The 24,663-nt window shown below is 45.6% G+C and overlaps 2 protein-coding genes across 5 annotated transcripts; one reads left to right on the top strand and one right to left on the bottom strand.

Moving 5' to 3' along the window:
• Positions 1-43: 43 nt before the first annotated feature.
• On the bottom strand, positions 44-2,511 carry Xbp1 (X box binding protein 1). Its single transcript, XM_012294678.2, has 3 exons — positions 1,885-2,511; positions 1,313-1,813; positions 44-1,082 (listed from the first exon to the last, which is right to left on the bottom strand). The coding sequence occupies exons 1-3, from the start codon at positions 2,151-2,153 to the stop codon at positions 986-988; spliced, it is 867 nt and encodes a 288-aa protein (XP_012150068.2). The 5' UTR covers positions 2,154-2,511; the 3' UTR covers positions 44-985.
• A 720-nt stretch (positions 2,512-3,231) lies between these two features.
• Positions 3,232-24,653, top strand: LOC100875725 (Ribonuclease P/MRP subunit p14 a). Of its 4 annotated transcripts, none has more exons than XM_076536645.1 (3): positions 3,232-4,123; positions 4,216-7,183; positions 24,547-24,653. In XM_076536645.1, the coding sequence occupies exon 2, from the start codon at positions 4,592-4,594 to the stop codon at positions 6,191-6,193; it is 1,602 nt and encodes a 533-aa protein (XP_076392760.1). In that variant the 5' UTR covers positions 3,232-4,123; positions 4,216-4,591; the 3' UTR covers positions 6,194-7,183; positions 24,547-24,653. The 4 variants fall into 4 exon arrangements, 3 of the variants coding, with proteins under 3 accessions (XP_076392760.1, XP_076392759.1, XP_076392761.1); XM_076536646.1 differs by having other exon boundaries at positions 3,235-4,123; positions 4,307-7,183; XM_076536644.1 differs by having other exon boundaries at positions 3,234-7,183.
• Positions 24,654-24,663: the final 10 nt, after the last annotated feature.

Raw genomic sequence — 24,663 nt, 5'->3', positions numbered from 1 at the left:
TCGAACGATGGGAAACATAGGAATATAAATAATGAGTACGAAGTAGAGATATATCATTTATTTGGCATACTGTTTCTTAACACAGTAATCCTCAATTTGTTATTGTTCGATAAACATTTAATATGTATTATATACATTAACATCTAATTATTCCAGACATGTGTTTAAAAAAAAATTATTTATAAATAGTGAGTGTCGTTTTTCGGAACAAATACAATATACAAATACGAATATAAAAATACATAGATAATTGTATACTAAATACGAGTGCTACCAGTTCATGAAAAATGAGCGATACCTCGTCACAATTTGTGCTATATCGTTCTCTTTAAAGTACTTAAGCTCAGAACGAATAAAACCAAAAATCGAATGACGCTCGAAAGTATGTCATCTTATGCAAGCATGGTTAACGTATTATCACAGATAACGATTGTGTCTTTTCCCTACTGACACTGTCAGGCTAGCGTAGGAAATAATTCTGTAAAACTTTCGTGCCAAAGGTCTGTTAAGTTTACGTTACATTTTTCATTACGTACATCGGGTGTTGGAGAACCATGCGATTCATATCCGCAATCGGATGCACTGGAATCTAACGCGATGCTAGTATCCACTGTAACATTAGTGTCCATATCTTCGGAATGTATGCTTGACGGAGACATTGAATCCATGCTTGTGTAAGACGGCGACAACTGATTGGAGTAACAATTCGGTGTCAGATGCGACGATTCCTCGATCGAGGAAACACCATCCGTGACCACTTCTTGAACACATTCTTGAATACCCACGCTGCTGTCGTCTCCAGGATAAATAATGGTTACAGAATTGGTAGCTTCATCGTAGGTGCCGTAAATTGTGTCTAAATCGTGTGTATCCATTTCTTGTTTTACTTCAATTTCTGGTTTTACTGATATAGGTGCGTTTGCGTTTGTTGTAACGTAAGATGCAGAGGCTGTGCTAGTAACAGAATGCCATGATTGGTGCGTACTTATGCTTCTAGGGGTTCTACCGGTTTCCACATCTTCTGATGTCTTCCCCACCACTCCTTTCGAATGGCCACATTTCTCACCGGTACTTTCCTGGACCTATGCAAGACACAATCATCATGCCATTAACAAAAGGAAGTCTGAATTGTAAATTAACAATATTAATCTAGAAACGAATGAAATGTTTAGCGATAATCAGAGACTTCTGACGCGAAATTCGATGTTTTAAAAAATCATGGTATCATAATCTTTCAAACAATTCATTCATTCCTGTAATGTAAACACAATTATTTTTAACAAATTTATTCGCGAGTCATCAAAGTACTCACTTGTTCATTTGTTCTATGAGAATTTGCTTCCACTTCTGCGGTAACTTCTCGCAAAAGACTCTCTGCAAGTTCTTCAAGTCGTTCGATGTATTCGTCTCCTTGGAGGTCGCCAAACAATTCTTCAAGAGGAGGTAGATGGTCAATATCTTCAGGAGAATTGCTGCTCCTGGGGTTAGTGTCAGAGACGGTGCCAGCTGTACTGTTCCACCCTGCTGCAGAGGGTGAGAGGGGGATACTGTAGATCCCAGCGAGGACACACTACAGCCGACACGACTCTGGCACATAGAACAAACAAATTCCCCTGAATTCTTTGCATCTTTATCCTTCCTCAATCTTTTTGTTTCGGTGGCCAACAATTCATTCTGTGATCTGAGCATAGCACATTCCTGAGATAACAATTCATTTTGTTCCCTCAAAGTTCTAACAGTCTCTTCCAACTCGTCGAGTTTGGCCTTTTTACGGTCCCTAGAAGTTTGAGCCGCTACCCTGTTCTTCAATTTTCTGTAAAAAGAAGAAACTTTGCAGATCTGAGAATATCCATATTGTGCATTATATACAGAATATCAACATACTTCCTCTGTAGCTTTTCTTCCCATGTCAAGTGGTCCAGTCGTCGTTTCTTTCCACGAACGCAAACATCCGTTTTGAATATCGCACTTTCATCCTGCATTTCATCATGCTTCGCTATCTTTTTCGGTTCCATTTTTACTTTATCGCTCAACGCGGATGTCGTGAAATGAAATTTCGACACGGATTTTGGAAATTCATTGACCGAAATGACGCCAGGTGCTTTTGACAAGCCCTTAGGCAAAGTGATGATAACGCTTTTCAATACGCTCATAATCTGCCATTCAATACGGAATGAATTTACTATTATCACTTGTTCTATGAAGTCACTGGCCGATCTCTTGCCGCTGTTCTCTTTCCTCGAGACGCCGAATCACAACTGATCGGAAACATAACACTGCTTGGCAAGAAATTTCATGCACTTTTACTAGCTGATGTAATCAAACTGGCATACTGCAGCATATGACCGGGGATGGAACATCCTAGAAATACGGCGTACTCCAACTTACGATGTGACTGGTTGAAACGCGAAACGTTACATGTGGTGTACCGTTATTGGCTGCCACGTTGCGCTTCTTCCCATACTTGTTTACCACCACCATCGACAAATAATTGCATGCTCCGACTGACGTCATTCTCTACGGTACTATCATATTCTTTTACGCGATTTCCACCTCCTGCAACGATACCGCATACATGTACAGTGGTGATACTCCGTATGAATCATTTAACGTTTAACTTTTCAGGAATTTCCTAATTGGAAAGTTGATTTTATGATGCTATGAGTATATGAACAAAAATTTGTCCCGTTTAAATACGTTTTAGTGTAATGTGAAATTTAAAAGAAAATCGATGAAAAAACTTAAAGAAATATTTAATAGGATTTATTTTTTCAACACTTTAATCTTGTAAGCAAATCGTTTTCGGGTTTTTCTTTATTTATTACTTTCATACATAAAATTTTTATAAGTGAATGAATAGCGAACGCAAGAATTTGAAAATCGAAGTTGTTACATTGTTCAATTCATTAGCGACCTCTTCTAATACTTGGTTACGTAGTAGCAAGCGAATCGGTAATCTGTTTTACCAACAGAAAGTAAATGAGAACATGTCCAAAATTTATTGTCATAGACTATAAAAAATTTGGTAAATAATAGCAACACTTATTATTTACGCAATAAATGCATCATGTGCCATGGCACACATTGCATATGATATAATATTCAATATATATTAATACATATAAAAGTAAATGTTAAATTTTTGAATTATACAAGTTACATTTTGTGAAGAAAATTAAAATTCGTTGATCAACGAAGCGGGTGGGTATACGCGATCAGACAAGAATACAAGAAGTTCCCTTTCTACTTGTCGTTTCGCAAGTTCACCAGACAAAATTTTCGCTCGATGAGAATAAAATTCGTCGTTCACGTTGGCCAGCCCGCGCCTCGCGATTCATAGATATCAGACATAAACCGACGAAATCGACCACGCTGCGAAGGAAGCAGCGGGGAGAGCAAGAAAGAAATAGGGTGAGGAAGAGGGCGTTGCAAAATGTCGAAAGCAGACACGAGGGTTCGACGGGAAGTCGGCTTTCAGTCGCAGCTCGGCAGTCTACACGAGACGATCGAGTTACGTTTAGTAGGGTGCGTTCAACGTGCATATACGCGTACAGCGCATGTATTGGTGCTCATAGGCGCAGTCTCGCGTGAGTACGCGTAACCGATACGCCGGACGAGTTGACACACGCGCAGCAATGGCGTACCCCCTCGAAGAAGCCTGAACATGTTCTCGTCGAATATTTCTTCGTGTCACTGTGCGTGGTGCGCGTGAAAGGGACGAATAATCGTAATAAAATAGGGCACGCGTGAGACGAGGATAGATACGCGAAACGACACCGGGCGTGTACGATCTTACAGGCTCGAAACGGAAGAAGGAACGTTACGCCCAGCTAGAACATAGGAGTCCATCGCCGACTCCGATACACGTCGAGTATCCGTTCTCACGGGTCGTTTACGAAAAAACTTGGCCAAGCGGAAATTGATAAGCGACATCCTGGCGTCGAACGCGAATGCGATGCACGGATGTGGCCGTCGGGGTAACAGCGTTCGACGGGGTTTGTGACCGAGTGAAGTGGATTGCTACGTGCGCAAGAGAGAAGAGGGAGGAAAAAAATACGTGTCAGTAGAGAAGCCGAAAGAGAAGGAATCCGGAACGGGAGAGATCGTCGAATTCGTACTCGTCGTAAGCGTTTTACTTGGACTTTTATCCTTCCCTCTGTCGAAATATGCGATAACGCTCCTTTGCCCGCGTTCATCGGGGGCTTCCCTTTCGAGGGCTTTCCTCGGTGTTGGATATACCTGCTTGGTCCAACCCTTGGATAAGGCGAGCCTCTCGCAGCGATGAACCGTATTCATTTCCGTCTAGTTCGAAGATGCATTCGTGACGGCGAGCAGCGCAGGAACTGATACGGTCCGCATCGCGGATACGAGAAGAAAACGAAGAAACAAAGGAGAGGGTGGTCGAGTGGTTGGAAAAGAGGAAATTGCCGTCTGAACACTGGGCGAGACGGAGCGCGGCTCGTTATTAGGGAGAATAATCGCGAGGATCCCACGAAATGAGAGCCTAGCGTTCGAGGTGGGTTGTTCGTCAGCGGGCGCACGAGAAGGGACGGTTCGGCGGCGGAAGCCCGGATAGTAGGAGGTTTCCAACATGGCCGCCGCCTGTTACGAAAAGGAAGTGGTGGTAGGTGCCGCTATGCACGGACACGGTCATCACCATCACCACCACCATCATCACCACCATCATCATCATCATCACGGAATAGCCGGCGGGTCTGGCACGGCTGGCGTGACGGGACCGGGAACGGGGCCGACCGGGATCGGCCCGCAAACCGTTCTGCCGGCCGCATCGACCGGCATCCTGGACACTACCTCCGTCGGCGCTGCCACGACCGCTAACGCTGCCGCTTCTACCACCGCGACCGCCGCAGCGGTCGCCGCCGCGACGGCAGCGGCCGCTGCAGCCGCGGTGGCCGTCACCACCTACAAGGATTACAAGGATTACTCGCAACCGCTCCACGTGGACTGCAGCGTCGAGTACGAACTACCTAGCCAGGCGAAACCACCGCCCGGGGGCGGTGAACCCCTGTTGATGATCCATCCGTGTTACTATCGACGCGCCGAACGCGAGAGGAGAAGTCCGTTCGTCAACAATCTACCGCCCCCGAGTAACGCGCCTATATCTTCCTCGCGACGAACTAGCAGGAGGAGCGCGACGGCCGCCGTCGTCGTCGCCACCGCCGCCACCGCAACCGCCGTCGCGGCCGTTTCCTCCACGTCCTCGGTCGCGCCGTCCTCCACGGTCGCCTCCGTTTCTACCTCGACCGTGTCCTCGACTTCCGCCACCGTCCTATCGGCCACCGCGGCCGTGGTGGCGACGACCGATTCCGGCTCGAATCTCGTGCCCACTACCGGTCAAATGTCCGCCGCTATGGCGGCTTCCTATCGCGCCGCTCTCAACGCCGCTGCTACTCTCTCTCAACAACAGAGACGACATCATCAACAACAGCAGCAGCAGCAGCAGCAACAACAACAACCGCAACAGCAGCCGCAAAGTCATCCCCATCATCATCATCATCGTCCTCACGTTCACGCCACGCATCACGGACAGCAGCAACAACAGGGTTCGGTAACGCCGACCGCTTCCGGCACCGAATTGATCTCTGCCGACGAGAAAGCAGTCATATCAGGTATTTATCAACATTACTTCCGCGCGATGCGCGCACACAATCATCAGCATCGGCAGCAGCAGCAGCAGCAACAGCAGCAGCCGCCGCCGCAGCCGCAACAACAACAACAACCGCAGCAACAGCATCGAACCACTCATCAACTTCATCATCAACCTCACCAAAGTGACAGAAGTTCCTCCTCGTCGGTTACGCCGGCGGCCACGTCGATCTCCGGCATTTTGCGGCAGAGTTATCAACAGACCTATAACGCGACGAGCTCGAGCTCGACGGGTCATCTGCGGGCAGCGACGGCCTCCGTCGCTCATCATCCGTACAGACGGCCGTCGGCGACGTTGCTATCGCGAACGGCGTCGCACGTCGGGCAACAGGCTTCCTCATCTTCCTCGTCCTCCTCTTCTTCCTCTTCCACGTCCATCGGTGCTTCCAGCGGCGTTTCTTCCGGCAGCGTTTCCAGCGTATACGCGAGCACGATACACAGGCATCACGCGACCTCGTTGCACGCCCTTCAGGCCGCCGGCTTTTACGAAACGCCCGGTTATCATGCGCTTCTACCGCAGAGTTAGATGACCACTAACCCAAGAGAGACCGACCCCGTTGCCAGCGTTCGTTCGTTCGCGTAATCCGGGCGCAAAGCTGCGCTGCTTCCCCATTGTGCGACTTATCTTTCCCGGTCGTTAAAGAGCATACGGGTTGGTCCACCGGTATATACACACGGGATACGTCTCCCCGCGTATATGTTGTATACGCGATGTATACAGGGTGATTCGCTAGCTACGCGACGTAAAGATAAGGTCACCGACACGTCGCTCGATCGCTCGTCGCCGCGCCATAAAGCTACGTTTGGACTGGTCGGGTAACAAACGGCGACAGAGAGACTCGCGAACCTATCTTCCTCCTTTTTAGCTACTCGTCTAGTCTCGATCTAAGGATGCGTTTACGCTAAACGAACGAGACCGTTCGTGCTCGTTTACCGTAACGACCATCGAGTAAATTGTTCGGCCTCACCGAACAGCCGAATGCGGGCGAATCTTCTTGGAGTTAAATCGACCGTTCGAACGGTCGATTCGACGAGTTGGATCGCGGCGAATCGAAACAACGGGAAAGTATCGCGTCGAGTCGAACCGGATCGCGCCGAATCGATCCGATTCCAGTCAAATTCGGTCGAATCGAATCAAGCTAAATTGAATCGTGTAATTTTTATCTCGGATACTTAATCTGCGCGTCATTGTTGCTGGACGAAGCACAGAAGAGCGGCCGTGCGAAGTGGATTCGATGATATTTGCTTCGCGTCGCGTAACTAACGAATCACCCTGTACATACGTGTACGTATATATACGTATCGTCGACGCAACGATCGTACGTGCCGTGTTCGCTCGTTGGCAGTGTGCGGGTGGCCGAACGGACGGACAGACAGCAAGCCGCAGAATAAACACACGAACGTACACGTTGCACACACGCGCGCGTTCGAGCCCAGGGACAGATGGAGGGATCGAGACAACTGAAATGATCGCGTCCGTACGCATCGAGCTATTTCATCCACCTGCGATACTCAGGTAGAAAAAATTCCATTTACTTAGGTCCGCATTAACGACTTATTTTTAGCCGTACTTTCAACCGGACAAGATTTTCTCTGCTTGAATTCCTGAAATTGGGGGATGTCTTTCTTCGAGAAGGAGAAAAACGATCGCGACCGCGCGTGTTAGCCTTTTCGATCTTTTTCCGACGGATCGCGAAGATCGCGAGACACGACAATAGTATTTTTAGCAAGTATATTCCGGATTGAGAAGGTTAACGAGACATTACCGATATAGTATTAGACCGGAGTTTTTCAACGATTTACGCGATTAGTTTGTAAAATTCCTACGCCGAACAGTTTCGATGCTTTTTTACTCGCCAGACGTTCACGTTCTCGGATCGCTCTCGGGTGTAGTTCCTGTCGCGATATAGCAGGATCATAAAACTGTTCGGAAGCTGAAGTACCCGAAATCAGAGCGCCGAAACTGCGATTCAGGAGGGGGATAAGAAGCCGAAATTGCGGCCAGGGCTGTACGACGAAAGATTCTGTGGAGTGCCAATATTCTCTGTGCAGAATACGATCCTGGGAGTTTCGACTTCGCCGAGCGCTTGACAAGGGTTTAATTTACAGCCTCGCCATATCGTGACGGAGATTATATCCGTTAGTTATTCTTCGACGCTTTCGGATTGCTTTCAAATTAGGGTGACCATTTATTTTCACGGTGAAGTTAGTGCAAGAATAGATCGGTTATAAAGAACTTTTAACCAATAATTATGTATAGCCCCTTAACGCGGCGAAGAAAAAGAAACGTTAAAACTTGTGAAATCGATATTTTATTGAAAATAAATAAGTTTGATTATTAACAGTTCGTTTTAAACAGACATCCTTTTGTCGCGACGTAACGCGTTACCGTTCAAACGAGTCTTTCCCCGACGAAACGATAGACAGTGGTAGCGACAGAACGGGTACGAATGGTCACTCTACTTCAGACACAATCCTATCGAACCCCGATCGACAATCAGCGTAATCGCAAGTGCCAAAGCCCGAACAAAAACTTATCGACCGCGATCTAACGAAGCAACTTTGCCAAACAAAGAAGAGGATCCTCTTGTCAGTTCTTTATACTTTTCGATTATTTCGTTTTGCGAGCACATACAGGAAATGACGGTACCGGGCCAGTTATCCTTCTCGACCTATCCCTAAACCTATCTCACTCCGTCTGGTGCGTGCACGTTAGCTCGTTCCTCTCCGTCGACGTTGTCATCGTCGTCGTTGTCGTCGTCGTCGTCGTCGTCGTCGTTCTCTTTCGGTCTCGCGGAACATCTCTAGAAAGCCGTGGTCCGGAGAGCTGGGCAGGATTTCTTCTTTTTTGTCCTGCGCCCTTTTCAAAGAGCGCGCTCAAGGAGAAACGGACGGGGACCGTATTTCGTTACACGGTAACGATCGATCAACGTGACCGCACGACCGCACCGGCGGTACGGGCGAGCCGTGGCGAAGCGAGACGAAGCGAGGCGAGGCGAAACGAGACGGGTCGGGACGACCGGGACAGGACGGGACGGGACGGATCTGGGCGGTTACGGGACGAGGGGGCCAGGACGGGACGGGGGACGCGGCCAGACCAGACGAGAAGGGGGCGCGGTCAAGATGGGGATCGGCAGAGACGAAACCGAGAGACGGTTTTCTCGCAGGGGCGGAGGGATGCAACTCGTATTCCGAAAACACTCGCGACCATGTGGACTGGACCTTATGGACACCTCGTACGATCGCTCTACCTTCTCGGTACATCGGGGGGTAAATTTTGGAATTTCGCAATTCGAGAACTTCAAAGTCCCGCATTCTTTCGCCACCCACTCGCTTCCCTCGTCTAAGAGCACCCTAACTACTCTTTTACCCCGATTCCTCGAAGCATGCGCGAGCACTACTCGCCGAAGAGGCTTTATTCGGTGTAGGAGAAATCGTCGCGTAGGTTTCGCAACGTCTCGAAAGATTCGACGAGACGACAAAGTCGAAGGGGAAACGATAACGCCAGGGGGATCAGGGTGGAATATATTTCTAACGCGTATTGCATTTGACACGATACGCGCCGGTGCTCGATGCACACAGACACGTACAGGCGCACACGGACGAGGTGCAATCGTAACTTCTAACCGGTCGATATCTAATATTATTCGTAGTTACAGATTAAGTACGATAGAGGGTTAAACCTTATCCACTGATAGATATTTATAGGACGTGGAAGGAAGGATGGCATTATTGCGGCTCGTTGAAACCCCCGTCGAACTCGTTATATAATGTGACGTCGACATTAGGTAATTAGGAAGCGTCGCAAGCAGAAACGTTATCGCTGTCTTTGAAAAGGTTTCACTGGTTCGTTTGTCGGTTTTCTTTCTTTTTCTTCTCTTTCTCTCTCTCCTCTTTTCCGCGAACAAAGAGGATAACGCGAACGATCATAGAGCTCCGTTTTTCGCTTCTTCACCGTGTGCTACATATTGCTTTCGAATTATCTTCCTCGAACGGAATCTTACTCGGTTCGATCACGCGTCTCGAATTCTGCTTCGTATCGGTCCGAAACGAAGGTCACGGAACAGATTTTCAATTTCGCACGCGTGTTCGTGTTACGTTGGTCTTCCCTAGAGAAAAAGTAATACGGAATATCCGAGGAAAGCGAGCTCGTTTTTCCTCCGCTTCGACAAAATTCGAACCAGAGATCTCGAATATTGGCAATTTTCGAGAAGAAATAGTTTTCGCTCGTCTTTTCATTTTGCAAATTTTTCTAGTCGGAAATGGAGTGTCTAAAGTTGCGCGCGTCGGTGTGTCGCAATAGTTGGCCATCGGTGATCTAGAGCCCTAAGGAGAGCCTAACATAGAATCTGCTATCATCGTAGATAAAGAATCTGAAGTAAGGCTTCCCCTCGACCGAGGGAAGCCTAAGTTGCACGAGACTGTACCCGAGGCTGTTCCATTGGTCGATTCATCGGCACACAGGAGACCCGGTCGAAAAGCAGCAGCCTCGTTCCTGGCACTCTCACCCTCTTTGCCGCGGCCATCTCTCAGCTGAGGAGCATTTCCGCCCTGCTGTTTTTGCTCGTTCAAAGAGAACGGACCTCTTAGCGGCAAAGCGGAGGGAAGCAAAACGGATACCCGGACTTAAATACAGTATCGTCGACGAGTGTTCCACGTCTCTTCTGTATGTGCACGCAAAAATATACCGGCGCATTTTCAATTTACTACTATTTAACTCGGCATGCCTGCTTTTATCAAACGATCCTATTTACGACTTGTCCTTCGCAACAATTCTATGCGGACGATTTCTTTTAAACGAGACTGGAATTCGATAAAATGTAGCTTGTCTTCTGAAACGAACGTAACAGAGACTTTTTCTCTCCACAGCTTGCCGGATGATGCACTTTTAAACGTTTCGGTTATTAACGCGAGGGTCAAACGGCTATGAAATAACAATCAAATTGGTCGATCAATTTTTCGAAGACAGCGACAACAGCGGTCGCCTTCTTTTTCTTCGGTTTCTTCGTAATCTGCCATCAGCGACGTCGCGTACGTAACCTCTTGCCGTCTTCTCCGATTCTTCGTCGTATATTCTCCGGTAGATGTTGAACCGCTTACTATGCAAAGGGTACGCTCATAGAATTCGATTGTCGGTGTGCGTCGAAAGAAAAGGGACTCGGCTAGCGAGCATACGAAACTCCGGCAGGGCATCGTAGCCGACGAGGCGGTCGAATGTCAAGCAGCCGTCCAATACGATCGAGGCTATGCTTGAAATTGTTCGTCTCGCGCATATCATGAATCGACGCCGAATGTTCTTTCCTCTTTGACCAATTACGTCACTGAAGGTTTATCGACAAAATGGAGAACACGTTTCGCGATGAAAAACTTGCTGTGCCAAACCAGCGGAACCTCGCTTTACACATTTTTACCTAGTTTGCCGTGGATCTATATACATAGCAACTGTTTCGTTCACCCTCGAATCCCTACAGAACAATAAGTTTCGGTTTTGAAATCCGTTGAAATTTTTCGAGTCTTCGCCGGTTCTCGAATTCACGGGCAATAGCCCGAAATTGGAAGAGCCCGGATATCCCTTTTAACCGTAAGAGGTTTACGGCTAGATTCGGGTCACCATTGTCCCGGTTAACGACGTTCGAGGGTTAATGCGTAATCGAGAAATCGAGCGAAAGATAGGACAACCGTATTCTGAATAATTGCAATTGCATTGTGCCTTACTGCACAGGGCCACTGGAAACCGTGACGTTTCGAGCGTACTATTATTAACGTTAATATTAGTCCAGCCCCGAGTATTAATATTATCTTTACTTTATTCAGCCGTCGAACGTTAACGACCCTCGGCGAACGCGTTAAGTCTCTTTATGGTCTGCTGTTATATTTTATTGCGCGTACGCGTACGCGTGTTCGAGAACGTTGTTGCAGACGTTGCTCGAACGTTAGAGATAGATCTTTTTTTCTTTGTCCATGTCAGTATTACATCTTGCATTTACATTAGATATACCCACGTTTCTTTTTCATCGAACATGTCCAAGTTTATCGTTGTTACTATCTTGAAAAACCTTAGGCTGTTACGTAAAGGAACATTGAACGACTTTCCAGGCCGCGTGAATCTTCTGTAAGGGGAGATAACGCGATAGTGGAAGCTCCTCTTTGCAGTTGGTAATGTAAGCGGTACGTGTACCTCGATTGTCCAGATTTTTCGAAGACAGCTTCGGTAGATACATTTTTACAAATGGACGCAATGGCTTTAAATATTCTAACAAACGTATCCGTTAAAACTGCAAACGAAAGAATTTGTAAAACGAAAACATTCTGAAAAGACGTAATTCTACGTCAACGACCACCAACGTGTCAGTATCTGACTCTACATTTCCTAATATCTTTGCTTCTACCTTTAGAACGGTTCTTTTTCGAAACGGCGCTATACGTACGCCTACATTTCTGAAAACGCGTGCATCGATTTTTTTTTCAAGCACGACCATCTCGATCCCTCTCGCGACGATTAAGTCTGTTCTGGCATTCTTGTACGTTTATTGGCTCGACCGTTTTTAGTTTAGATCTTTCGTTCGCAAGATAATGTTCCTTGAACGAAACTTTTCGTCAACGTTTAGCAACGTAGCCGTTCGCTAAAGGAGTGCGATCGGGGCTCTAAACCGGAAACGGTTGCTTATCGAGCGACCACCGACACGCGGGTATCGCGGAGGAAAATAACACGGTACGTGCGATCGTTCCGGTCGACTCTTTTTTTATTATTTAACATTGCATTCGATGAATGCATTCGAAGCGATCATTTTCTCTTTCCTCGTTCCTTTTCCTTCGTTCGACCGCAAAAGTCTATTGTTTATCGTTGTAGTCGGCGAGAGCAAGGCATATATTTACTCTGTAATAAGAAAAAAAACGTGCTTCCTCCGTAAGCGGGTACGAAGAAAAAGTCTGGCATCAAATATTTTGTCCTACGTCGCGTGTAACGAACTATACGTATATAATAATCGTACAGGATGCATCGCGTAACTGTCGTCACCGTTTTTCGGGTACTTCCGATAAAAGGTTTCCAAAAAGTTGCTTCTTTTTTTCTCCTAAAACGTCGACTCGACGCGTGACTAACTTCGTAGCAGCGCGGCTAATACGAAAACAAGTTCGACGACCTACTATTTACCTTGAGACGATCGAACGCAGAAACGTAGGTTCGATCAGGGGAAACGTCAAGTTAGAAAATTATTTTATTTGCATCAAATTACATAAAGGTGGTGATCTTCGATAGGAAGAATGTTAATCGTGCTCGTATAATAACAAGAGTATAAGTAGCGTGCAAAAATCAACGTAATCGCGTAGTGCTGTATATTCGAAGTCACGCTACGTGTAAGTTGATCGAACTCGTTTTAATATCGGCTGTGGAATAAGAATTTTGTCGAGATTGATAAACCTTTGTCGGAAAGCGGAAACGCTTGAAAGATCCTGACGACGGTTACGCGGTACATCCTGTATACGGTCGCAAGCTTATTCTCGAGATACCTACGTGTGCATCGCGTTCAAATGGAAAGAAGAAGACGAACAAATATGGAGAAAGATAGAGAATCTGTGCTCGAACGTGCCTCGCCCTCCGCTATACCGAACGTATGCGCAGTCGGTCTCGGAGATATAACGCGGTCGTAAACGAAAGCGTGAAACGGAGACGCGTTCCAAAAAAGACTGTCGAGCTCCTCGCGTTTCCGAAATTTCGTGTTCTTTCGAGTTTGAACGATTTTACGAGCGCGCTGTATCTCCCCGGCCCAGTACACTCTTGTGCGTACACGGTAGACGCGCACCGGATGAAAGAGCGATTCATGTTCGACGGGCAACCAGGAGAAAGATAAAGGATAAATAGAAAGAGTATAAAGCGTGCCATTTTTGACAGAGAAACACGGAATCAAGAAGCTTCTTCTCGTAATAAAACTAGAAAAATTCTGAAGATTTTCGCGAACTCCTTCGTTGCCCATTCATCGTGAATCAGCCTCGAAGAATGACGCGTACGCGCGACACCTTCATAGTTCACTACTATTAACTCGGCCTTAAACAAATGACGTAAACTGCCTCAAATTATTAATATATTTAAACGAGCTAGCGCCCTCACTACTTCGACTGAAATACAAAGCCTAATCCTGTGTAATTATATTATTATGATTATGATTATTATTATTATAATTATTATTATTATTATTAACGAACGGAGTGCGATCGCGTCGTCGCAAGTTGTGCGATTGCACGGGGGAAAGAGTAACAGAGTAAAAAAAATAGAAAGAAACGAAACGTGATATAGATAACGATCGATCGGAAAGAGCGTGTAAAACGTGTGAGCGTTGCGAACAGAAAAAAAATAGGGAAAAAAAACTGAAAAAGAGGGACAAACGAGAGAGAGAAAGAGTAAGAGAAGCGCAGCGTAGCGCATTCCTAAACGAAAACTACTCGCGCGTAGCGAGCGAGCTAGGTGCGCGCGCGGGCGGATTAGAGAAGGACAACGCGGAACGTATCGATCCCGGTCCGGTAACGTTAACTCGTCGTTTATCGCGATAGGATTTATCGGAGGAAAGGAAGGAACGATTCTTTCCACCGGCGAACAACGGGTCAAATACGCCGTTGTGCGCTGTCGAGGAGATACAAGCATAAGGGTTACGAATGCGCGAGTATTCGAGAGTACGAGTTCGGATCGGGCGAGAAAAGATCGAACGAGATCGGCACAGAACCAGAAAGTAATCTTCTACGTACGAACACTCGTGACTTTGAAATTTTCAAAACTATCCAAAAGCAATGGTTACATCGTCGTGTATCATTATGCGAGCGATCGCGATAATTCGAGGAGTCGTGCGTATTCGCACGGGAAAGGTGCTTCAGGGACCCACCAGGTCTGCTCGGTTTTTTCCGGACCCGGCCCGAACATCGAGCCACTTGTACACGCCTAGAAAGGGTATAACAAACGAGACGTATCTCTCTCTCTTTCTCTCTCGTTGCTCTGACGAACGAATCGCCTCGAATAAGCGAGGAGAGGTTGAAAGGACACGAAGACGAGTTCGGAAGGGAGACGTTTAGTTTTGGTGGTTGAGCCGAGGGGACGAGAAAGGAGGATTTCGACTTACCGGCAAGTTGCCGGTCGAAAGCTTTGGACGGTTCCTTTCGGCTCGGGTTTGAAAGACGCGCGACTGGGTGTTTCGAAGGACGGTAGTTTCTTCGTTCATGTATTATACGGGCTCGAAGAATATACACGACAATAAGGATCGTAGCCGGTCGAACACGATCCATACCCCACGAGAGTTAATCGAGAAACGGACGAGAACTCCTACGGCTTTTATGGCTCCGCTCGTAAAGATATACCCAAGGCTTTTTCCGTGGAACTCGGGACCCCTCCGAACACACCCGGTCCAGGAACACACTGGGGCAGAAACGGCGACGACGTCGACGGAGGTTAGATAGACGGGCGAGCGAGCGAGCCGGGCAGGTACGTGGTTGAAGGTAAAGCTTGCGAAGGGAGGTACGAGCGAGTGGCAGCAGGTAGTTGCGTTTAAAGCACTCCCGCTATACAGGGTGAGCCGCCTCCGCTTCAAATATCTCCAAAACTATTTATTCTATCGAATAATCTACCTCGGAAATTTCTTTGTCTTTTACACGCATGCATTGAACGATGCTCTTTTTCTTTGTCAAAAAGTATTCAGCTGATTACGACGAACAGTAAATTTACGATCAGATATTTTAATCTCGACGTTGCAAAATAGTACGCTTATCGGCTATTCTTGTCTACGTCTGTATTCTTCCTAACGATAACGAATCGATCAGTTTTATCGTACATTTTTAATGCATATCTCGATCTTCGATTTGGTACAAACTTAATACTTTTTTTATAGAGACTGCCAATCAATCCGAAGGAAAGCTAACAATATCGTGTCCCTCTGACACCTTTCAGTCCGTGTCCGAAACATTTGACGACGCAGCGAATAGGTTTGAAGGTATTTCGGGCGAATGTCTCGGACGAGCCACCCTGTATAAAGCGACCCGAGAAGCCATTTTTGATTCACGATCCCTCCGCTTCGAGCCAACAGGCCGAATTACAATGTGCACCGTGGGTGGACCACCTCCTAAGGCCGTACGCGAATTTTTTCTTAAATCGTCTACCCTCTCGATGAACGATTCTCTCTTTCTCCGTAGGCCGAGACGTTGGGAAAGAGGGAGGGTGAGGGTCACTGTCGGCCTCGGCGAATGAAAAGCGCTTAAGAAAGCCGCGCGGGGTGTACTCAACAATGACCGTGTACCTCTGACGCACGAATTGTACGCACCGGTTGATTCGGCAAATATAACGTACTCTATTTTACGCTATTATTTGTACGCGCTTCGTCGCACAGCCGGTTTACGCGCAAGCTTGCTCGGTGCTCAGCGAGAGCACTTTTTTACCCCCGGTATTTCGCTTCGAGTTACCCAAGTCTTTTTGAACACCGCATCGACCAGACTATTCTTCCTTTCTTCTTCTTCTGCTTCTTCTTCTTTGGTTTCTTCGTTCTTTCTTTCTGTAGATTCAATCGCTCGCGCGGCGTTAGGTAGAGTTTTCGATCTTGTACACTGGCGGGCACGGTTGGGACGATGCGGGGGGAGAACCCTATCATTCCGGCCGTTTACTTGGCAAAATTTGATAGCGAGATAACTTTTGGGTATTGTAGCGAGTGATCGAACCACGGAGATTTTTTGATATTGCAGGGAAAATGAGTTAACGTTAACTGTCGGATGTGGCAAGTTGTTCGATGGTGCGGTGACACGTACCATTCGTTTAAATTAACTTTTCAGCACTATATCAGTTCTACCCCCGCATCGTCATTTTTCCGAAAAAATCCTACCGCGTAAATGTTCGGTGTAGCTACGGTTCGATCGAGTGTAACGTTCAAACACTTCGGTAGAAGCAATTCGGTGCGTCAAATCGAAAATCCCCGCGTTCCGATCTTCCGATAGTTAAACACGCGGGGGGATCCGCTTGGGAAAGACAGTGGGGGCGTACGAGAGAAAGAGAGAGGAGGCTCGATTCTGAAAAGCACCATGCGGCCATAAAGAGGAGAGACATCCATGTGTCACGAACGTCAGGATATTATGGGTTATACCGTCTATGGATAGTTGGAACGATTTGAAACGATGGACCACGCCCTCGGCCTGCCATCTCCGCTTCGACGAACGCTCTCTCGACGATCGATCCTTTCCTCGCGACAAGCTGGCAAAAATTACCACCGCAAAAGTCGAGCACGAAACGGGACAACTGAATACGCCCCTGGAGCGACCCGAGGCCTGCCTGCCTCTCTGGCCAATCGATACACACCACGCCGTGTGCCTCTATCGTTTGACAGCCTCCGCCAACGTTTCTCCCCGTTGTGCAGGCTGTCAGGTAACTGGCGATAACGACCGGCGAGGGGATGATTCTGCGTGAAAAACTAAGACGAAAACGCGCGGTAACGATTCTTCGCGCGAGCCTTTGTTCGCGAGAAAATCGCCCTTAAAAATCTCTCTCGAATCGAGCTTAGCGTCCGGATATTCTCGATTGCTGCAGTCGTATTCGATGCGACCGAGGCTGTACGGCTAACGCGAAATATCCTCGCTTATCGCTCCTATATCTCTTAATTTCGTGTAATTTTATGTTCGAACGATTTTATGAGCTCTTAAAGGTTGCCGCCTCTGTGGAATGCGTTTTAAAACACGGTCGGCTCTGGAAGCGTCAAATTGCGGCATTCTCGAGAACAAAGCCACGTACGAACAAATTTTGCTCCACGTTTTCGTTTTACTTTTTCGCGTAGAACAGCCCCATTCCTAATTGCGCCGGCAATTACCGTTTTTACCATTTTTCCAGCTCTTCTCTCTTTACATGCGACGTTTTTCGTTTCACGGTCACCGAGTCTCTGGCAAAGTGTCGCGGGCTCGAGATCGGACCACGACAGTTTGCGACCGAGGGAGATGTTCCAGGAATTGACCGACGTTATCTGATCGGAACTCGCTTGACTCCCGAGTGCGATGAAAACGGGAGAGGACGCTGAGAGCGACACAGATAGCCTTTACGGAATTACACATTGTTTTGTCATTTAACTTGGAATCGTTCAAATGCACCAGAGATGTCCGAGCATCCTCCGGACTTCCCCTTCTCCGTGTCCGTTACCCTCGCGCAGCTTGTGGTTTAGGTACGGATAGACGGCGGAGTACAGGACCGAGGCTGTCCTTGTCCGTTACTCGACGTCGTACCAGGACCACGATCTACGCGAGCGGAATGAACACGGAGAGGGAGAATCCCGGCGCAACCTTGGATATCTCTGAAATGTACAATCCGGTGCAACGTAGGCTTCCAAAGGGTAAGAACCAGCGTACAGGAGGATACCTCCTATCCAGAAAGTTTCGAGTTTTCATTGGATCTAAAAGAACTTGCCACCCTTGAGTGTCCTCGTGCTCGACTTCAATTTTATCCGAAAAATCTCGATTACGCCGATCTTACGACGATCGAAGAAACAATGTAAGAAACTCGAGTTTTCTTGCGTCCCGTGACTCATAGATTCGAGCAGAGCTGTTCCGGGAAGTGACGGGGATGACGATGCGAGAGGCTGCCACACGTATCTCCCTTCTCGTAGATTAAGTAGAGCAGCTCGAATCGTGACGCGATTGTCGAACAAAAAAAGGAAAAAGGTACTCGTTTCTGGTTTATTCGAGATACACGAAACGCTGGCAAACGATCGATTCGTCCGAGGCAAAGTTCCATGCGTAGTTGCTGCCACGTGTCGTTCGATTCCTTCGATTGTTTCGCGAACGCGGTTCCGCGTTCCGTCTACCCTATTTTTCTTCGTTTTCCGTACCGTTTGGAGAAAAAAACGAATCTAGCGGTCAACGTTCGCCGCCCTATCACGTCGCGGCCTTCCGGTTCCGTCGACGAGCAACGCGTTGCAAACACCGGTCAACGAAAGTAATAACGAGCAATTCTTTTCCCCTTTGGTTCGCGATTAGCTCAGCAATTTGCGATCGTTGCAAATAACGCGTCTGTCCGTTGGCGGCTCTGCTAATCCTTTCGTTGCTAACTCGACGCATATATGCGTCGACTCGCAACGGGACACGAATCGTGGTCCGCGATAGGGCGCGGCACCGAAAGGGTTAGGATATGGGTCGATGCGTGCGTTATTTTATCTCCTTCTGCCGTGTTCACGCCGGTGTTTACTTCGGTGCAACGTAGACGTTTGTCGGTGAAGGGAAAAGGGAAAAGGGACTGCGAAGAATTAATGAACGTCGGCGAAATATTTGCGAGTGTTTTATCCAGAATCGAAGAAGAGGATCTTTTAACTTTTCCCTTCGCTTCCTGATAACTGGAGAAAATCTAAATCGCCGCCATCTTGCATCAAAATGTCGATCGAAAAATTTCAAAGTTAATCCGAACTACGTTGCACCCGTGTGTACATCGGTTCGAATCAACGTCCATCGCGAAGAATGTAATTTTAAACGTTCGTGTGACCCCAGTTCGAGTCTCCCGAGGGAATAGTGTTTATCATCCGGCAAAGTGCTCACCAACAGTATTGTGAACGCGGCATAATGGTAGGGCTTGGCGAGTCTTCGGGAGCGTTGTGTTTCATAACGCGTGCACAGGAGAGAGAATAGGTCTTTCCTGGCCTCTCTTCTTTACCCCCTTATTTCTTCTATCTTTTTTTTTCGAGGTTTAACGAAAGCGCCGCGCATCGGCTTTGCCGCTCCGTGCTCCGTCGGCCGGGCAGAAGCAGCAAGATGTTTCTTCGGTTTCGTAAAAACAAAAGCAACCATGGGACTTCGTTGGGGGATAAAGCTAGCTTAACCAACTACTACTCGTATTATCGAAAAAGAAAAAATGGAAAAAAATAACAAGAACATACCTACGCATTTAAGATAATGTACAAGTCTCTAGTGTGATACATTTCTACGCTTATTCTCTAAACTGTAGTCATGAAGTCTAAAGTAACGATACCTCGTTGTGGTTTGTAACGCGGATTAAAGGAACATTAAAGAACACACACACGTACATACACGGACACACACACACACACACGATACAACCGTAGTTCTATAATAGTAATAAAGAAGCAAAGAGAGAACAAAATGCAAAAAAAATTTAAGTAAAACGGAGGAAAAAAAATAAAGACACGTAACATGATCAAAATCCGCTTAGGCTGACTTTAAAATGAAAACGACAAAAAAAATAACTCGCGACAAGCGCCAAAATGTACTCGTAGAATGGAATTGTCCGGTGGCAAACGTCCTAATTAATCGCAACACTGAAATTGTAAACGACCGCCAAATACCGTTCGAACTTAAATACACTGGATAATAAAAAATGGAAAGCCAGAAAGAGAGAGAGAAATAGAATGAGAGAGGATGTGTGATTCGCGGATCCAAGAATCGAATGAATGGATGATCATTTCGAAACACGTGTGGGTCGACCGATTCGTGTCAAACGTATGCATGTGTGAGTTTACGCGCAGAGTATTCGAGGATATATAGTGTTCGGCATGTACATAATTCTGTATATACGAACGAATCACTGACTGTACAATACCACCCAAATATATTTATATTTCATGTTAAAACAACCACGATTATTATTCATTCGTTGCTCGTTTCTATGCGTATTCTAGACTCTAGATACATTGTCACCTTCGTCGAACTTTTCGCGCGTTTCAAACACCGGTTTCAAAAAATTCTCCATTTAACGCCGTCTATTCGATTTCTACGCGTTCTACGACAACGCGTTGTACTTGTTTGCGTTGTTTCGCATCGTGTCAAAAATCGATTAACGTCTACGCGTATTGCCAAGAATTTGTCGTTATTCTAAACATTCTACAACCATCCGATGAACCAACGTATAATACAAACGCTAACGTCTGTATTTGTACGGTGCCAATACGGAACCGTCCCATCTCTGGTACGTATAATGTAAATCTGTCTTTAACCGTGAATCGACTTTGGATCGAACAGCCAGCAAAAAAAGATTCCAAAGAAAGACACGATTGTGTGCGTTCGTTCCGACTGGTTGTTATATAGCGAAACAGCAAGGGAACGAGAGGGAGAAAGGAGGACAGCCGAAGCCGTAACAGTATGATTTTCAGAAAACTGAATCGACAGATTTTACTAACGGCAATATGACGCGTGCGTATCGTCAAGGAGAACCAGTCCATCGGGCTCGTGCACGGAGTTTAATGATTACAAGGGATCTTCTTATTTTTATTGCATCGCTATCTTCCGTTTTCCTTCTTCCGTCGATTGCGTAATACGCGGCATGAAATAAATTGTACAGGGGGGTTCGCATGGAATACGTTTCGAAAAGTTCGGTTCATTTTTTTCGGCATACGCTTCGTCCGTACCCGTTTTATTTTTTAAAACCGTGCACGACACCGGTAGGATCTTTTAACCTTTGAACGCAACCTCCCGTTCAAACCGAATAAACTTGCATGCGGAAGGCGTGTGCAAGCCCGGATACAATGAAACACAGGAATCACGCTTCCTGGTGCAATTTCAACCTTTGTCACCATTATTTTTCTTTTTATCGCGATGTTTCATTTCATTTAACGTTTCCCCCCTTTATTCAAATACGTCATTGTTTTCTTTACGCTTCTACCGGCTCGGTTCCTCCGTCCCAATAATTCGCGCGGCGTGTAACCGTTTGGCGAAAACAGCTTCTGGAAATATCGGCATGAGTCGCAGCCACGATTAAATACACGGCCGCACAAATACGATGACTTTACGATTCTTTGTTATTCATGACATTCCGACGAATATACCACTTTCCATGGTACGGTCGCCGGTGACGTCATTAGTCTTCTATTGTATTCGATGACACGCTTCTACCGAACTCGATATGGAATTATAGTTACTTTGTGAATTCCGTGTGTTTTATTCCGCGCGAAACATAGGGGGCAGAACCAGGATCCTTACTTGCACGGAGGAAGATACAAAGAATGTAAAAATATATTTTCGAATCTCCTTTTGCACCGTTTGTTAATAAAAAACAGATACAGCTAATAAAAGAATTACGATATAAAGTTGTCGGAAAAGCCCACAGGTTGTCAACTCTCCTAGCCCCTTAGCATTCTTATAGTATCCTTAGGGAATCCTCTAATCACCTGTGTCCTCGCCGTTTTTCTTACGGGAAAACTAGACGCCAAATTTTTATAAAATATCTTTCTCTAGGAAAGCGTAGATCCTTGACGATTCGCATCCGATAAAATGTGAGCAGTGGTAATTTGCAAACGACGTTATCGTCTTGCACACAATACGGCGATATTCTGTGATAAGTAGAGTTTGACGTAATATCGAGAAGTCCGACACGATTGATATCGATGGAATTGAAGCTCGGAGGTTGAGATGCAGGCGCGGTCGTATTTCGAGCATCGTATCATTGATCGTCCCCTTAAATGAAAGAAGTCTGGTTTGAGTGCATCTTTAAATGCATCTGGCCAGGTGGTCACGCGATAACCATGCGAAAATACTTTCGAGCTGCAAATTTTCACACGTTCCTGCGATTTCCTTTTAGCGTACCGCGACTTGCCACACCATCCTCGTACATGTATACACTTGACTGTATGCTTCTCGTAGCGTAGCGAACCTTTTATTTTTATTTATTCTTAAATTTTCACTCCGCGTCTTTAAAATGTTCATAGAACATGCGGTGAGTATTCAGAAAATATATTTTTCCCAATGTGACAAGAACTAGACTCTCCGCCACGTTATGTCGTCGTATCGTTCCTGAAAACGCTTTTCGGACTCGTATGTTGAAATAAGAATTTTTCGGGTCTTTGACTCCCTTGTGCAACCCAAGTCCGTAGACCCCATTATTCTCGACACGCTACGCCAATGCAGAGGCCTTGTGTACCGGACCCACATGGAACAGTGAAAAGGATAAGCATAAGGGTCTTGGGTAGCTAAATCGCTGAGTTCGCAGTTGGCTAGCGATTCGAATAACGCTTCAGGTAACTCAAGTGTCAATTCTTTCGCGAATCGCACCTTCGAACCTATCCTGGACGTGTCAAAATCAGTCGGTGTCGAAGAAAAGAAAGCCAGATGTTTCGAATGTCTACAAAGAAGCATCGCTATCACGGCAAATACAAAACCCGATGTTTTTCTTCTTTTTCCACGATTCAATCAATATCGGAGAATCGAAGACGCGATACACATTTTTTTTTTGTTAATAATAAAAATGTTATTCGGTAGATTGCCGTTGTAGCGTTTTCGTTTCTTTGTGTAGAAAACTTGTTGTAATTTTACTTTCCACGTGGTTTCAGTGAAAGTTTAAACCTTTCTTTGTACCAGCTTTTAACCTTGGCTATTGACATTAGCATTGACCTTGCGCGAAGAGGATGCGCCGCCGTGTTCAGTCAAAATTACATTTTAACTTCGGAAGAACTCACTTTTTCCTTTACTTTGTCTATTTTCCTACGTTGCTGTCGAATTGTATAGAAAAAGTATTAGAAGATACGGAATAGTTAACTGTTTCAAGAAAGGGAATCTTATGGATATGGTTTCAGGAAAGATTAAAAGGATCGTAAATTAGGGACTCGAGCGATTATGTTCCGAAATTATAGAAGAGAAATAGGGGTTAATTTAATATCGCCATAGAAGAATTTTCAGATTTACATCGTTGAGTTCTTCGTTCGCTAATCCATAGAAATGTAAGAATAAAGTGCGAGCCATATGCTGGCATATAAGTGGATGCGAAATAGGAATAGAAAGAAAACACTGTATAAGACCCCTTCTGTCCTTGTCTAATCACGCATGCACACTCGCTCATCGATCGGCTTTACGCGCGATATTTTGAAAACTTATGTACACGGAAATATTAAAGTTTCGCGATTCCCAAGAACTTCGTTTTCTGAATAAAATATAAATTTGATATTTAAATGCTTTAATACGCTACTGTGGAGAAAGGCAAACTGGATACAGTGTTATTATAATATATTTTGTTACGCGATGTTCATTTATCGTGCTAACACGCATGCGTGACCAGACAAAGAATATTCCTATATCGTTTTTTTCAATTGCATAACGCATTTTATTCTTTATAAGTAAGATTTTACGAGATAATGAGTAGGTCGTCGATCGTTTCAAATCTTTAGGTCCATTTTGTAATTACTGTGTACCAACATTGAAACATTCCCTAGAAATCTAGCGATCGTATTGGTTGTCAAAACCGGTAATGAAGATAAAATTCGTTGAAAACTGCCTTTAAGTATTCAGTTCATTGAACAAAAATCGATGAACTTTTTGGGAGATCAATATTTTGCCAGAAAATTGAGGATAGTACAATAAAAAGTACGATGTAATAGCTCTGACGTATTTCAATTGAAAAAAAGTGTGATGTAAGCGATTGGGGCGACATCTGTTTATACGTAACGTGTTGTCTGCTCTGTAATGCCGCAGTGCCTGAACGAAATTTGCTGAAAAGTGCTGTATTAAATTTGTGAACATTCAATGTGAATCGCGAGTGAGTGTCGCGTATACTATGTATTACTTAGATGTTTCTCTGTTAGTAAATTTAATCACCATTTATATTTTCATTCGAACACATGTAACTTAACCTATGTTCAAAGTTCGGCTTATACGAATGAAGTTACAAATAAAACTTTATCATGTACATAAAGGATACTGTCGTTCCTAACAATTTGTGACAAATTCTATGTTCGCTTATAATTTAACTCTAATGTAGATGTAGTCGTATTAATCATTGTTTCAGTTACAATTTTTCATTTGTAATAAGTTGCAAACTTTCGTCATTTGTTTCTAGATATTTCCGTATGCAGCTGGAATTACTTTTATGAAAAAACGTTTGTAAAATCAATGAATTATGTAATCGGTCAAAATTAATAAGCAGAATTTATTTTGTGTTTGTAGAGAACTGCCCCAGAATCCTAATCTTGAAGTATCAGGAGTGTATTTGAAGAAAAATATTCTTCAGTCTGTAAGGCAACTGTTTGGCGAAGAAGGAACCAAGTATACGATCGATATACT

This window comes from Megachile rotundata, chromosome 10 (assembly GCF_050947335.1).
Source record: "Megachile rotundata isolate GNS110a chromosome 10, iyMegRotu1, whole genome shotgun sequence".
NCBI lineage: Eukaryota > Metazoa > Arthropoda > Insecta > Hymenoptera > Megachilidae > Megachile > Megachile rotundata.
The sequence above is the reverse complement of the archived record's forward strand: the minus strand, read 5'-3'. Positions and strand labels throughout refer to the sequence as shown.

Coding starts and splice junctions, on each gene's coding strand:
- LOC100875725 (XM_076536645.1), top strand. CDS start 4,592: ATGGCCGCCGCCTGTTACGAAAAGGAAGTGGTGGTAGGTGCCGCTATG.
- Xbp1 (XM_012294678.2), bottom strand. CDS start 2,153: ATGAGCGTATTGAAAAGCGTTATCATCACTTTGCCTAAGGGCTTGTCA. Junction 1,814..1,884: donor GAAGAAAAGCTACAGAGGAA/GTATGTTGATAT, acceptor TTCTTTTTACAG/AAAATTGAAGAACAGGGTAG. Junction 1,083..1,312: donor CTCATAGAACAAATGAACAA/GTGAGTACTTTG, acceptor TGTCTTGCATAG/GTCCAGGAAAGTACCGGTGA.